General features: G+C 33.5%; 1 protein-coding gene across 1 annotated transcript; it reads left to right on the forward strand.

The window, feature by feature from the left end:
- Positions 1-273: 273 nt before the first annotated feature.
- On the forward strand, positions 274-6,129 carry LOC145570212 (uncharacterized). Its single transcript, XM_081629242.1, has 4 exons — positions 274-1,002; positions 2,759-3,931; positions 4,256-4,791; positions 5,282-6,129. Exons 1-4 carry the CDS (start codon positions 348-350, stop codon positions 5,951-5,953), a joined length of 3,036 nt encoding a protein of 1,011 aa, XP_081485368.1. The 5' UTR covers positions 274-347; the 3' UTR covers positions 5,954-6,129.
- Positions 6,130-15,052: the final 8,923 nt, after the last annotated feature.

Below are 15,052 nucleotides of genomic sequence, written 5' to 3' on the forward strand. Positions count from 1 at the left end.
CAAAATTTCCTAAATAAAATTAATTCAAGTCAATGTTTAAATTATATGGTATTAAATACTCCACCTCGTATGTCCAAAAACAAGTGATCAGGGTTCTGGGATGGGCGAGGGTGTTTCTAGCATTGTCTTTTAATACCTTTTCTATCTAAATTGTAGGGAGGAAAATGCATTATCTCTTACGTGGTCCCAACGACTTTCTTAGTCAAGATTTAAGACATTGATATATTTGAGCTCAAGTGTAATCAATATAGTGTACATACAATCCCCCCCCCCCCCCCCCCCCCCCAAAAAAAAAAAAAAAAAAAAAAAATTGAAAAAGAACCAGTTAATCGATCCAAATTTCATCCATGTCAAAGTATGGAGGCAGTGATGGTAATGCTCTTATTGACACCGAGCTTTACCAACTGCTAGTCACCGGGAATGTTATTGGGTTCAACGGAGTCGTATCGAGTAGTCAAGTTGATGTTCTTGAGCTTCGGTGTGCACGTGACAACAACACTGTTCTTCACATTGCTTGTAGCTCCGGTGAAGTAGAGTTGGTGAATGACATTCTTATACAATGGCCAGAATTAATGGTGCAGGGGAATTCTCAAGGTGATCTCCCCATTCACACGGCAATCAAGAATGGTAGAATGAACGTCGTTGTTGTTGATGCCCTGACGAGCTGGTTACAGCAACAGCAGGCATCAGGCGTCGACGTTGTAGTCCATCAGGTATTAGAGTGGAGCGATGTCGAAGGGAACACCGCCCTTCACACTGCCTTGGAAGTGTATGATGATGAAGAGGTCAAGCAGGCAAGGGAGTTGGTTGACTTGTATCCTCCTGCGGCGTATGCCATGAATGTTGAGGGAATTTGTCCTTTGTATTTGGCCATCTTGAAAGAGCTTTCTGATCTTGTACAACACATGCTACGGAAGTTGCAGCCATTCAAACAAGATGCACTCAATTGTTTGACAAAAGGCCAGTCGGTATTACATGTTGTTGTATCTGCCCAAAAGACAGGTATGCCTATGAAGTTAAGGACACTTTTGCAATGACTACAAAAATTTTGTTACTTTTGAAATTCCACCATTGATCATCCTCTTCTATACCTTTCCTCCATTTTCCGTAATCTAATGCATGCTACGGTGTGTATAATTGTTTATTTGCTATTTGACTATATAAGTTGAACTCCTAAAAATTTAGTAATATGTAGAAAAATTAATTCCCGATCTCCCATCAAAACCATTTTTAAATAGAGAAGGTATTGTGTCAGTTCGGACTGACGAAATTTCGTCAGTCCGGACTGACAAAATTTCGTCAGTCCGGACTGACAAAATGCGGATTTTTTATATTCTCAATTGGCGGATGATATCCTCTATTGGCTGGATGATTTCCTCTATTGGCTAGATGATACCCTCTACTAAGTGGATGATATCCTTTATTGGCTATATGATATCCTTTATTGGATAGATGATATTTTTACTAGTTGGATGATATCCTCTATTGGCGGATGATATCCTCTATTGGCTAGATGATATCCTCTACTAAGTGGATGATATCCTTTATTGGCTATATGATATCCTTTGTTGGATAGATGATATTTTTACTGGTTGGATGATATCCTCTATTGGCTGGATGATATCCTCTACTAACTGGATGATATCCTTTATTGGCTATATGATATCCTTTATTGGATAGATGATATTTTTACTAGTTGGATGATATCCTCTATTGGCTGGATGATATCCTCTACTAACTGGATGATATCTTTTATTGCCTATATGATATCCTTTATTAGCTGATGATATCCTCTATTGGCTGAATGATATCCTCTATTGACAGAATGATAATTCTATTTGCTAGATGATATCCTCTATTGGCTGGATGATATCATATAGCCAATAGAGGATATCATCCAGCCATGATATCATATAACCAATAGAGGATATCATCCAGCCAATAAATGATATCATAGACACAATCATAAATGATATCATATAGCAAATAGAGGATATCATTTAACCATGATATCATATAGCCAATAGAGGATATCATCCATCCAATAAAGGATATGTATAACTTGTTTGTGGATATGTATGATTTGTTTGATAATATGTATAACAAATGTGGAACCTCTATTGAAGATCTCGTACTAAGGTCATGGGTATAGCATAACTTGCTCATTTTTCAACCAAAATACATGCATATGTTATCAAATGCTCACAATTCAACATACAATCATATAGGACAATCAATTTCAACAATTATACATCATATAAGAAAGCCCCAATTCGATTTTTTGGGCATTTTTCGAAAAATCCGAGAATTAAACTTTCTCTCTCTTCCACCGTGAATAACTCCGCTTCTCTCCTCCTTCGCCATTGATGTCGTCATCGTCATTGTCACCTACAGGGGGAGAAGGAGATCCACCATTGTTGTCATCGTTGTCTTTATCGTCATCGTCATCGTCATCTCCTCCGCCGCACGAACTATTTGTGTTTTGAATAATGGTACGTAAAACAAGTGTAGCTAAGGAGAAGCATGTAGTTTTTTTTTTTTTTTTTTTGGTAAAAATATGTTAAAAGCTGTTTTTCATTTGGATCAGTTTTACCCTAATGATTTACATATTTTGTCAATCATAAAGATTAACTTATATTTCCTCTTAGTTTATTTTTCTTTGGATTTAAACAAAAATTATCACTTAGTCTAATATTGAAACATTACAAAACTGGATATGTTATGCTGTATATAAATTTAAAATTGACAATAATTGCAGAAATGTTGGAGCACCTACTTCTCTATGATGATGGAAAGCTTATCAATTTAGTGAATGAAGAAGGGTTGACACCTCTATCTTATGCAACTTTTAGAGGTTATCTGGCAAAGGTTCAGATTTTTGACATGAAAGTCCCTAATAGCGCCTTTATATGCAACAAAGACAAATCCTTTCCAATTCACCAGGCGGTACATGGAGGTCATATTAGTATCATAGGGCTACTAAGTAGCTCAAGATTTCTGCTTAATGGAAGAGGCCAAAATATTCTACATTTGGCAACATTGATAGGTGACTCAAAATTGGTCTCTTATGTGCTTAGTTTATCAGATGTAGACCCTTTACTCAATCAAAACGACGATGATGGTAACAATCCTTTGCATTTGGCTACTCTTTCCAAGCATGTTGAAGTGGTTGAACTTCTTATCCGAACTGAAGGGGTCAATGTTGGATTATTGAACAAGGAAGGGTTAATGGCAAACGATTTGGCAAAAGAATTAACGTTTGTAGATGATACAAGCAAAAGAGTGGTTATGAAGCTAAATTTGATGCTAGAAAAAGCTACAAATGATATAAAGTTGTTTCCTATCGATGGTAATTTGCATCTACACTTGGCTAAACGAGAGATAAATGGAGTTTTTGAATCAGTTAGAAGGCTTCAGCTTAAAGACCTTCTAACCCCTGATGAGGGGGAAAATGTTCTCCATATTGCAGCTTGTATGGATAGTACCCAACTGATTCACGATCTCCTTCAAGGACATGCTTGTACTACTCTCATGTACCAAGCCAACAAGAAAGGTGACCTTCCGATTCATTCAGCTGTTAAGGTTGGTAATTTCCAGTCCCTTAAAGGTCTTTTTCAATGGTCTCCATCTATCCCTTCAGATCGTATATGTATAAGGCCGAATATTGATGGAAACACAGCATTGCATGTTGCAGTGCTATATAACCATAGGAAACTTGCCAAATACTTGTATGAAAAGTGTCCACAAGCAGCATATTGCTTAAACAAGGACAATATCTGTCCTTTGTTTCTCGCTATAAAATATTGGAGTACTAGTGAGGACAAATTGATCAACAATATGATCCAAGGACTTGAGGGCAATAGACAGCTTCAAAATCACCTAAAGGGCGCAGAATCAATAGTCCACGTAGCGATTCTTGCAAGGAGCAAAGGTAAGTGTATTGTTTGACAAATTTCCATTATCAATTGTTTGAGGGGATGTCCCAGTTTCTCATAGTGAGAAACAAAATTTGTGTCTCACATGGCATTTTGGTAAATAAACCAACAACTTTATTTAATTGTAGGGCTCACAATAATAAAAATTTGTTGATTTATTCAAAAAATGCCCTATGAAAAACAAATTTCAAATTTCGTTTCTCAATATGAGAAACAGGTGGGGGATGGCCCAGTAAAACAAAATTTGTGTCTCACATGGCATTTGAGTCAAACTATTAAACATTATCAGGTAAATTTGTAGTTGAAATTAATGCATGCAGCTATCTTGAAAAGCATAATTAACAACGCTCCGGGTCTTTTGGATTCACTTGACAATGATGGGCGGAGTCCTCTTTCTTATGCAGCATTTAGTGGTCATGTTAAGGGGGTTAAATTATTACTGAAAAAATGTCCGGATCTTGAATTTAAGCGTGATAAAGATAAGAACGGATCCTTTCCAATTCACCACGCAGCGGAAGGGGGTTTCGTAAACGTCATTAAACTCTTCCACCACTTGCATTTGCTTAATAGCAAAGATCAAAACGTCCTCCATGTTGCAGCAAAGAAGGACGACAACTATAACATCATTGCATATTTGCATAAACGAAAGTTTAAGAAGCTGATCAATACAACTGATGATAATGGTGATACTCCGCTACATTTGGCTGTTAAAGGTTTTCATCTCCGCGCTGTGTATCGTTTGCTGAAATATCGACACATCAAAGGCAATTTAAAAAACAAAGAATTGCAGACACCTCTAGATATATTTATTATGCATATGAAATGTGCAGATGAAAAAGGCCTTTCTTTTCTACAGGTATACATGCCTTCCTCTAGAATATATATTGCTCTGCTACTTTATTTTATGCAAAGCATATTTGACGATGTTGTTTGATAACAAATTTGGTACATTCTTACCTTTACAGATAACTCATAAAAGATCGAGCATACTATTAAAAAAATAAATTTCTGATTGTAGGGTTAATAATACAAGGATGAAAAGATTGATTTTCGAGTTGATAATATTATTTGCTTTTTTGGAAACTCATATCTTGTTTGAGTAAAAAAGTTTGCACGTGTGCATACCAATATTAAAAGAGAGAATATTATGTACACCCGGGTATATTTGTTCAGTTGATTAAATTCTAATATTAAAATTATGCATATAAAATATTTTTCATCCTTTAATATTTATTTTAAGCATGCATCTTCTCATTTGGATCCTTTATAATTCATTACTCCAAACAAATTTAAAATTTCACTCAATTAAAAACCCATGACATGCATATTCTTGTTTCACAATGCAGATCCATCTTATGGAAGTGATGCTGACTATCGTTAATGGGAGAACTTTGTTTTCATCATTTACAAGACGAGATGACCTAGAGGTCAAAGAAAAATTTAAGGAGGTGAAGGCGACAAAAATATATGCATGTAAGGATAGAGGCTCCAATAATGGGGCTACAAGTAAGGAGAGAGCCAACGCTTTTCTGGTGGTAGCGACGCTTATCATTACTGTTACATTTGCTTCAGCATTTAGCCCTCCTGGTGGTTATAATGATCAGACTGGCATGCCAAATTTGGTATCATACGAATCGTTTCAACTTTTTGTCTCCAATAATTCTCAAGCGCTTGGTTATGGAATAATAACAGCTATAATTCTCATTTTAGGCATGCATATAGAAGGATTTATAGGAATAAGCCTTTATTTTGGAGGATGCTATATTTTCATTGGGCTCTTTTATATGGCATATTCATTCCAAAATGCGTTAACGCTATATACTGCTAAGAAAGATTTGCAGACAACCAGGGTTGCGGTTGAAAGTGTCAAGGAGTACAGGCTACATGCAAATATACCATTCAACATAGCTTTTCCATTCATCTTTTGGGTGTTTTCGAAGGTCAAAGTAACATTACATATGTATGTTGGGTTATTGCTACCATTCGCTACCTATGGGCCTTTCATCCCATGCACATGATGCAAAGTGTTACTATGAATGTCTGTGTGATACGTACTTTTGTTTGAAAGCATTATGTGATATACTGGTATGTATGCACTAATATACGATCTTGTACACTTAAAAGGTGTTGGATTGATTCAAACTATTTCCTATATTTTAGGATAAGAATTGTTGAAATCGGTTAGTTCCTATTAGTAGTAGAATGCTATGTTGATTTTATTAAGTTTTTAGTGGTGTAAAACGTGGGACCATGTTTACCCACTTTGTTTGTTAGTTGCTATTTTATACTCCGTAGTTTGTTAGTCGCGTTATGTATAGGGCTGTACAGAGTGCGGTTTAGGCCGTACCAAACCGCAATTTTGCGGTTTGAAAATTGCGGTGCAATTTTTGAAAATGACCAAATCGCAGTTTGCGGTTTGGTGCAGTTTCTAAAAATATTGAGACTTAACCGAACCGCAAACCGCATTAAAAGTGTGGTTTACAATTTTTATACTATATTTTCATTAAAATTATATAAAAAAAACTAAAATATATGAGCTAATCTTTAACTATTAGTTAATTAAAGGTTAATAAAAAGAGTTTAATATTTGAATTATAAACTAATAATTATAAAATAAAATAAAAGTTTTGTTTTAAAAAGAATAATTACAATTTTAATAAAATACGGTTAAACCGCAAACTGCACCGCACCAAATTGCATGGTTTGGTGCGGTTTTTTTAAAAGTGCGGTTTGGTGCGGTTTGAAAAACTTACAAACCGCACTTTTGCGGTTTGGTGTGGTTTATGATCCAAACCGTACCAAATCGCACCGCGAACACCCCTAATTATGTAAGTCAATTTTTGGCTTAGTATTTTCAATTTCTAATGTAATGTAATCAGATTGATAAAATATTTTATCTCTTATCTCTCTCTTTATAATTTCAACAGAAGGTACATAATTAATAAGCTAGGCAATTTTTGACAAGATACTAAATTTATGCTTCGTACTTAAATGTTCCTTATGTGAACGTATGGATTTCTCATTTGCTTTCTTTATTTTTCTTGATGAATGCACTTTTTTGTTTTTTTTGTTTGCTTGCGACTAAATTCAAACTTCAATCTTCTTAAAATAACAGTGGAAATTTGGAGAATTTTGGTTGTTGGGCAACGATGGATGTTGCTGGAGGTGAGTTACAGGTTGGGTAGTGGGGCTGGTGGCGATTAATGGTTCGCATTATGGTGGAGAGATGGTGGTTGGTGGTGGTGGGGAGGTGTCTATTGGGGAGAGGTTAGGGAGGTAGTAATGGGTGCAGGGTGGAAGGAAAGGGGGTGTGTTTATTTTGGTTGGCCATTGTTTTTAAGGGTGGCAACGATGGCGGTACTAGGGTGGTAGTACGTGGCAATGGTAGTGGTGATGGAGAGAAGAGACACATTTCTTTAAAAAAAAAAAGAAAAAAAAAATACTTAACATGTCAAAGGGCTTGTTAAAAGAAGATTGATGTAAAAGGTGGGATTATTTCTGGAATAATCAAACGTGGGATTGTTTTTAGAAGACTGAGCAAAAGGTGGGATTATTATTTTCCAATTTTTCAAAAAAAATAAAGAATTAGCAAAAATAAGTTTTAATCCGTAAAAATAATTTTAGTTTGGTAAAAATACTTCAATTTAGCAAAAAAATAAGTTCAATAAATATAAATTTTAATCAACAGATTTTTCGCCCTATACCTTTGAGTTTAACTTTATTCACCATATATCATCGAGCATTTTCAAATTCACCATATACCACCCACTTCTTGTACAATACCACAAAATGCCCTTCTGCTAACTGTCCTTAGTCTGCCACAAAATTCACTATATACCTAGTTTTTAAAAATTATTTCACCATATATCCAAATATTATAATTGCTACTTTTTAATAAAAAAAAAAAAAAAAACTAGTCGTTGACATTTGTAACGGCTAGTTTATGTATAAAAACATTTTCCTTAAGGGATTGAAGCAACCTTTCACACTTTTAAAAGCATTTTGTGAAAAATGTTGACACACTCGAAGGGGCTGTTCATATTTACTAAATTGAGCTGAACTGAACTAAACTAATATAAACTGAACTGATTTGAGTTGAACTGAACTGAGCTGAACTGAACTGAATAGAGCTGAAACGAATATTTTATGAGAGAAGGAAATTAGGAGCTGAACTGAACTGAACTGAACTGAAATTAAGTTATAGTGAACAGGCTCGAAATCATCCCAGAAGCACAACGAACAAAGAAGTATGGAGGTTTTGTTGGGAAAAATTAAGAAGAGGGCAGTATTATATCAGTCAAAAAGCAAACACCATAAGCAAAAACCCAATGCTTGATGATAGAAATGATAAAGAATCTAATGGATGAGCCAAAGAAATTAGTCGTTACAAATGTCAACGACTATTTTTTTTTTTAAAAAAAAAAAAGAAATAGCAGTTATAATTTTTTGGTATATGGTGAAATAACTTTTAACAATTGGGTATAGTGAATCGACTTTTTAACATCTGGGTATATGATGAATTATTAAAATAACCCTTAACGTCAAACTAACGACAATTAGCGAAAAGGGTATTTTGTGGTATTGTAAAAAAATTGAGTGGTATATGATGAATTTGAGAATAAAATTAAAACTCCGGACTATTAGGTGAAAAACCGTTTAATCAATAATAACATAAATATATATTTACAATCAAAACTACAAAAAGTACACTATATATTTTAAAATAAGCGATATGAATCGTATGTCTAAATATTCCGCATTATCAAAATTAATTTTAGAGTGAACTATAAAGTTGGGTACTAAATAAGCGATATGATATCGTATGTATAATTCTTACAAGCATTTCTTTTCTTATATTTTAAATTACGAATAAATAATACTCAAATAGGCTTATTCAATTTTTATCACTTGTAAGTGGGGAGAAAAAAATTCTAAAATTATTCTTGATATATTACTAAACCTCTAATTTTCATTTTTTCGTCGTATTTATCAATTTACAAACCCAAAATAATAAGCTCGTATCTAACCCACCGATAGGTATATTTTTTCACAAGCATAGTATTAGAAATTATCACACGTAAATAGGTATTTACATACTATATATTAATAGAAGAAAACTATTAAGATATAGAAAGATATTAGTTACACTTCAATTCTAACCAATCAAATGATACATTCATAAAATTAAGAATGGCATAACATTTATAATGTATGTAGAATATATATAACTTATTTTGGAAATATGAGCATTAACTTTATTATGGACATGGTTGTATAATTTTAGATATTCTTCAAATAAGTTTCATTAGTCATTAAAGACAGTTTTAGTTTATTTTAAACTAGTTTTGTGCCCTGAGCGATGCCCGGGTTATTTATTTATATGGCACATATGTATGTTCCCCTAACTCACAAATTATTCTAATCTTTGCTAAAAACAATCAACATTCAAATTATAAACCCTATTTGCATGAAACCTCCTTTTTGGCTCAAACCTCTCGTAGCCACGTACTCATGTATGGTTAGTTGTTACTATCATTACACTTACGAAAAGTTGGAATATTCCTTGGCCAATCATATGACTTAAGTATTGTTGTATCGTAGCTTGACTAATCACACAACTCTATATATATTTAATAATGGATGATATATTTTATGTATCGTGGCTTAAACACTCTTGATTTTTTTTTTGAAATATTTGAAAAAATATGAAATAAAATTATTTAATTTATAACATAATTATTTATATTTTTTTTGAAATAATATTTCTAAGATGGTTATTGAAAGTTGTAATTCAATTTCTACATAAAAATTGGAATTTTATCGAATTTTTTTTAATCAACAATTTTATCCTAAAAATCTATCCAAATTTTATTGAAAACAAACCTTAAACTAACTTTTTTATCCAAAAAAAATCTATCTAAACTAAGGGCCTGTTCAGATTTACTTAATTTCAGTTCAATTCAGTTCAGTTCAGTTTAGCTCCAATCAGTTAAGTTAAGTTCAGCTCCTAATTTCCCTGTCTAAAAAAATATTCATTTCAGCTCAATTCAGTTCAGTTCAGTTCAGCTCCAATCAGTTCAATTCAGTTCAGTTTAGCTCCAATCAGTTCAATTCAGCTCATTTCAGTAAATGTGAACAGGCACTAACTTTTTTATCCTAAAAAAATCTATCTAAATGTATCCAACTTTTTAATCCTACAAAAATATATCAAAATCATATGTCATACTAATAATTAATTATTGCCTATATGGCACGACACTTGGCGAAAAGTTATTACAACGTAAAGTGTCGTTCTCTCGTGACCTAGATTAAAGTTTAGCTGTATATATTAGTTATATGATTTTATAGCATCTTAATTATTATATTGTGTAAGACTTATGGCATAACTTTTGGTAGATAATTAATTTTTTAAGGAAATTTACATAATTGAACTCCTTAATCTTCACAATTTGAAAAATCTATATTTTAATCCAAAATTACATTCATAAAAAATACTTTTATAATCCATTAAAATCAATCAAAAAAATTAAATCACTATGATATAATTTAGAATCAATAATATACAAATATTAGAAAAAAAAATTAATATAAATAAATTCATTTCTAAATAGTTTGGACCTATTAAAATTATTCTAGAATCAATATGTTGATATGTTCTATATGATATATAAAATCTAACCAAAAGTTTTATGCAAACTAATACTCCCTCCGTCCCCAAATGATAGTCCCTTATGGCCTATTTTTAGTCCCAAATTGATAGCCCCATTTGCTTTTTTCAAGTACCATTAATATCAATTTTTTTTTCAAAATTTCCTCCAATTACAACAATATTTGTGCAAAATTTAACTTTCCCATGTAAATTTTATTTTTCAATGTACTTTTATTACTTTCTCTCTCTACTATTTTACATACCCAATGTAAATTTATCTTTTCAATGTAATTTTACTACTTTTATTTAAGTTTCTTAATTCCCGTGATTTTTGCCCATAAGAGACTATCATTTGGGGACGGAGGGAGTATGTCAAGTTTTTTATTTTTTATTTTATATATATATATATATATATATATATATATATATATATATATATATATATATATATATATATATATATATATATATATATATATATATATATATATATATATATATATATATATATTAAACAAGCAAATTATAGAGCTGACATTTTGTCAATCTAATTGGCTTGCTTGTTTTTATACTCATATTGACGATTGATTGATTTGACATTAACGTGTTTTGTAATTGATTTGACATTAACGTGTTTTGTACTTCATATTAAGCTTTAACTAGCCAACGGGCTATTACTTAAGTTATTTTTTTTTTGAAATGTGTTGCATAGTGTATTATATGCATTGGTGTTGTTTTGGAATTTAGATAGGTAATATATACATAGCTATTATGGGGTATAAAATGATACACTCCAAATTAGTTTAGGTTATATTTTAAGTTTAGGAGATGGAATGACTAATTTATTGTGTTATGTTATGTGTACTTTTAGTTTAACTTTAATTTATTATATTGGAAATGAAACACTTTGTCTTTTTACTTATCGCAAGTTTAATTTCAGAATGCATAAAGACTTAAGAAGGGAATATAAAAAGGAAAGATTAAGGACCTGTTCTCTTCATATTATTTTCAGTTCAGTTCAGCTCTTAATTTCCTTCTCTCATTAAATATTCAGTTCAGTTCAGTTCAGCTCCAATAAGTTCAGTTTAGTTCAGTTCAGTTCAGTTCAGTTTAATTCATTTCAGCTCAGTTCAGTCAATCAGAACAAGCCCTAAGGGAAGTAACACGTGGTATAGGAGTGATTATGGTGACATGTGGCTTAGTATATATTTATGGTTTGTACACTAGGTGAAAAAACGAAATTGGCACCGATTCAAAACCCCTCAAAGCCACCGGTTTGAACCGGTGCCAATGTGGGGGGTGCCAATTACTAACTTGAAAAGGCACCGGTTCAAACCGGTAGCAAAAATGATTATTGGCACCGGTTAACCGGTGCCAAAAAAGGGCCCAAAAAAAATTTTCAATGTTTTCGGCACCGGTTAACCGGTGCCAAAAGTGCCCAAAATTTAAATTTTTTTTTTCTTTTTCTTTTTGTTTTGTCATTTTCACATAACAATTAAATCTACTACCATAAATAAGAACATCACAATAATAATTGACGAATTTCAATCAATGTAATCCAAAATTTACAATATATAATCAAATAAAAATTACAATCAATTACAACATATAAATAAATATAAAATATTACAATAAACTCGTAAATAAAAAAAAAATTACAATAAACTCGTAAATAAAAAAATTACAATAAACTCGTAAATAAAATAAACCCAAAAATCGAAAACAAATGAAAATAAAAAAAAAAACCCAAAAATGAAAATCGAAAAAAAAAATGAAAATCGAAAAAAAAAATCAGAATCGAAAAAAAATCAGAATCGAAAAAAAAAACAAAATTGAAATCGAAAATAAAATAAACCCAGAAAAAAAAACCTAAAAATCACAAAAATTAAAACCCCAATACCGCATGCATTAACCCAAAAATCGAAATTGAAATCGAAAAACAAAATCAAAATCGAAAAAAACACAATCAAAATTGAATCGAATAAAAAAAACCCAGAAATGAAAAAAAAAATAATCGAAAAAAAACCCTACAAATCGAAATTAAAAAAATCAAAATCGAAAAAAAAATCTATTAAAATCGAATTATAAAAAACTTGAAATCGAAAAAAACAATCAAAATCGAAAAAAATTGAAATTGGAAAAAAAAACCACAAATCGAAAACACCCAGAAATCGAAATAATTGAAATTGAAAAAAAAATTGAAATCGAAAAACCCCGAAAAAAATTGAAATGGTAAAAAAAACAAGAAATCGATTAAAAAAAATCAAATTCGGTGTTGCATGTTGTGGTCTTCGAATTGTTGGTGGTCTTCAAATTGTTGGTAGTCTTCGAATTTGTTGGTCTTCAAATGAAAGAAAGGACACGAAGGAGATCGAATTTGGTGGTCTTCGAATTTGGTGGTCTTCGAATTTGTTGGGAGAAGGAGATGAGGGAAAAGGAGATCGAGAAAGAGAAATAGGAGATGAGGGAGAAGGAGGAGGACACGAAGGAGAAGGAGAAGGAGATGAGGGAGGAGGCGAAGGAGCTGAGAAGGAGAACGAAAGAAAGAGGAGGAGAGGAGAGAGAAAGAGGAGAAGAGAGAGAAAGAGGAGGAGAGGAGGAGAATTGAAGAGAAACGGCTATGAGTATTAGGGTTGGGGGGTAATAAGGGGCCGGTTTTTTTTATTAAATAATGGCACCGGTTCAAACCGGTGCCCTTTGCATTTTTGGCACCGGTTTGGGCTGAACCGGTGCCATTGCTCTTGGTCTAAAATCCCGCCTATTTCTAGACCGATTTTGGCCACCGGTTTGGCCTGAACCGGTGCCATTTGGGGGCTGCCTATTGCTATTTTTCTACTAGTGGTATTTTTAAATATTAAAATATTGAATAGATGTGTTTCCTAACGTGGTATTATTAATGCTTTAACACGTTTTCTAACGTGGTATTAACGTTTGCACTACGTATTAAGCTTTAATGTGTCTCCTATTATGTGGTTCACCCCTATATCACGTAATAATATTAATGGTACTTGAAAAAAGCAAATGTGACTAACATTTTGGGTCACCAAAAATGACAAAAGTGACTATCAAAAGGGGACGGAGGGAGTATTAATTAAAACTTTAAGGGGGTGTTGGTAGGGGTGATGAACACCGGTCCATTCCCGACCCGGACCGGACCTGCACCGATTGGACCGGATTATATGGACCGGCAGCGGACCTGATTCTGCCGATCCGAGCCCGGTCCGGTCCAAACACGTCCGATTCAGGTCCACTTTCCGGTCCAAGGGGTTTTTGTGTGCGCAAAGGGTGAATACCGGTCCATATCCAGACCAGAACCAGGTTCGACCTTGACCGGGTCACGCGGACCGGTAATGGACCTGAATCCACCGGTACGGTTCGAGTCCGGTTCAGGTCTGGTTTGTTCTTTGTACACCCCTAGGTGTTGGTTTGTAAACTGGTGTATGGTTGACTTGATATTAAGAATGAAACCATGGTGGTATGAGTTTGGAGCTTAATTCTCGATATCATATGTTTGGTGTAAATGTGGAATGAATTTTTTTTTTCTTTTATTTGATACCTAAAAGTATAGAATTGAATGGATCAAACCCATCTCCCTCCTTAGATTTCTATACCCCACACCTACACGCCTGAGGACTTGAGGTATGAGTTTGAAACTCTTAATATCATAAAACAAATACTCCGTACTTCCTCTGTTTTTTTTTTAGTTGCAACACTTCTCTTTTCATGAAATTTTTATAGTACACCCAAATGTACCAAGCATGGTTGTAGACACCCAAATGTGTCTCCCTAAAACCAAACTCAGTGAAGAATATCTTTCACGTCATTTGATTATCGAACGAATTGAAAGTGTGAAAAGTCTAGTGATGCGGTTGTTTTTATTAAATTCTCTCTTTCTGTTTTTGAAAATATACTCTATTTATGAAAATCATTGATGGGCTACGCCGCATTGCGGCTACCTCGGGATTTGGGCCTGAAGGCCGCCATTTCTCCCAAGTTATGGGATGACACGTGTCAAATGGAGATTGGTCCCATTTGGACCAATGAGGGCTTGACACGTGTCAAGCAGAGATTGGCCCACATGGCATGGGTAAAATTACTCAAAACATTTGCCCCTCACAGGTGTGACGTGGCGCGCCACGTGGCATCTATGACATGTGTCACTCAGCCAAATAAATAAACTTTTTTTTTTACTGTGAAAGGATGACTTTTCACATTCTAGGGAAATTACAAGATTGCCCCTGAATTTACCCCTCTATAAATACAAACGTCAACCGTCTTATTTTGGACGTTTCAAAAAAACTTTCTAGAGAGATAAAGCTCACAGATTTTCAGAGAGAGAACGTCTGCCTTTACCGCCTGCCCCGGTTGTTGTAAGGTACCGTCACATTGAACCGGTGCCAATATGGGGGGTCCCACAAAAAATTTGTTCAAAGTTTTTGGCACCAGTTAACCGGTGCCAAAAACGCCC

This window comes from Chenopodium album, chromosome 12 (genome assembly GCF_948465745.1).
Source record: "Chenopodium album chromosome 12, dcCheAlbu1.1, whole genome shotgun sequence".
Classification (NCBI taxonomy): Eukaryota; Viridiplantae; Streptophyta; class Magnoliopsida; order Caryophyllales; family Amaranthaceae; genus Chenopodium; species Chenopodium album.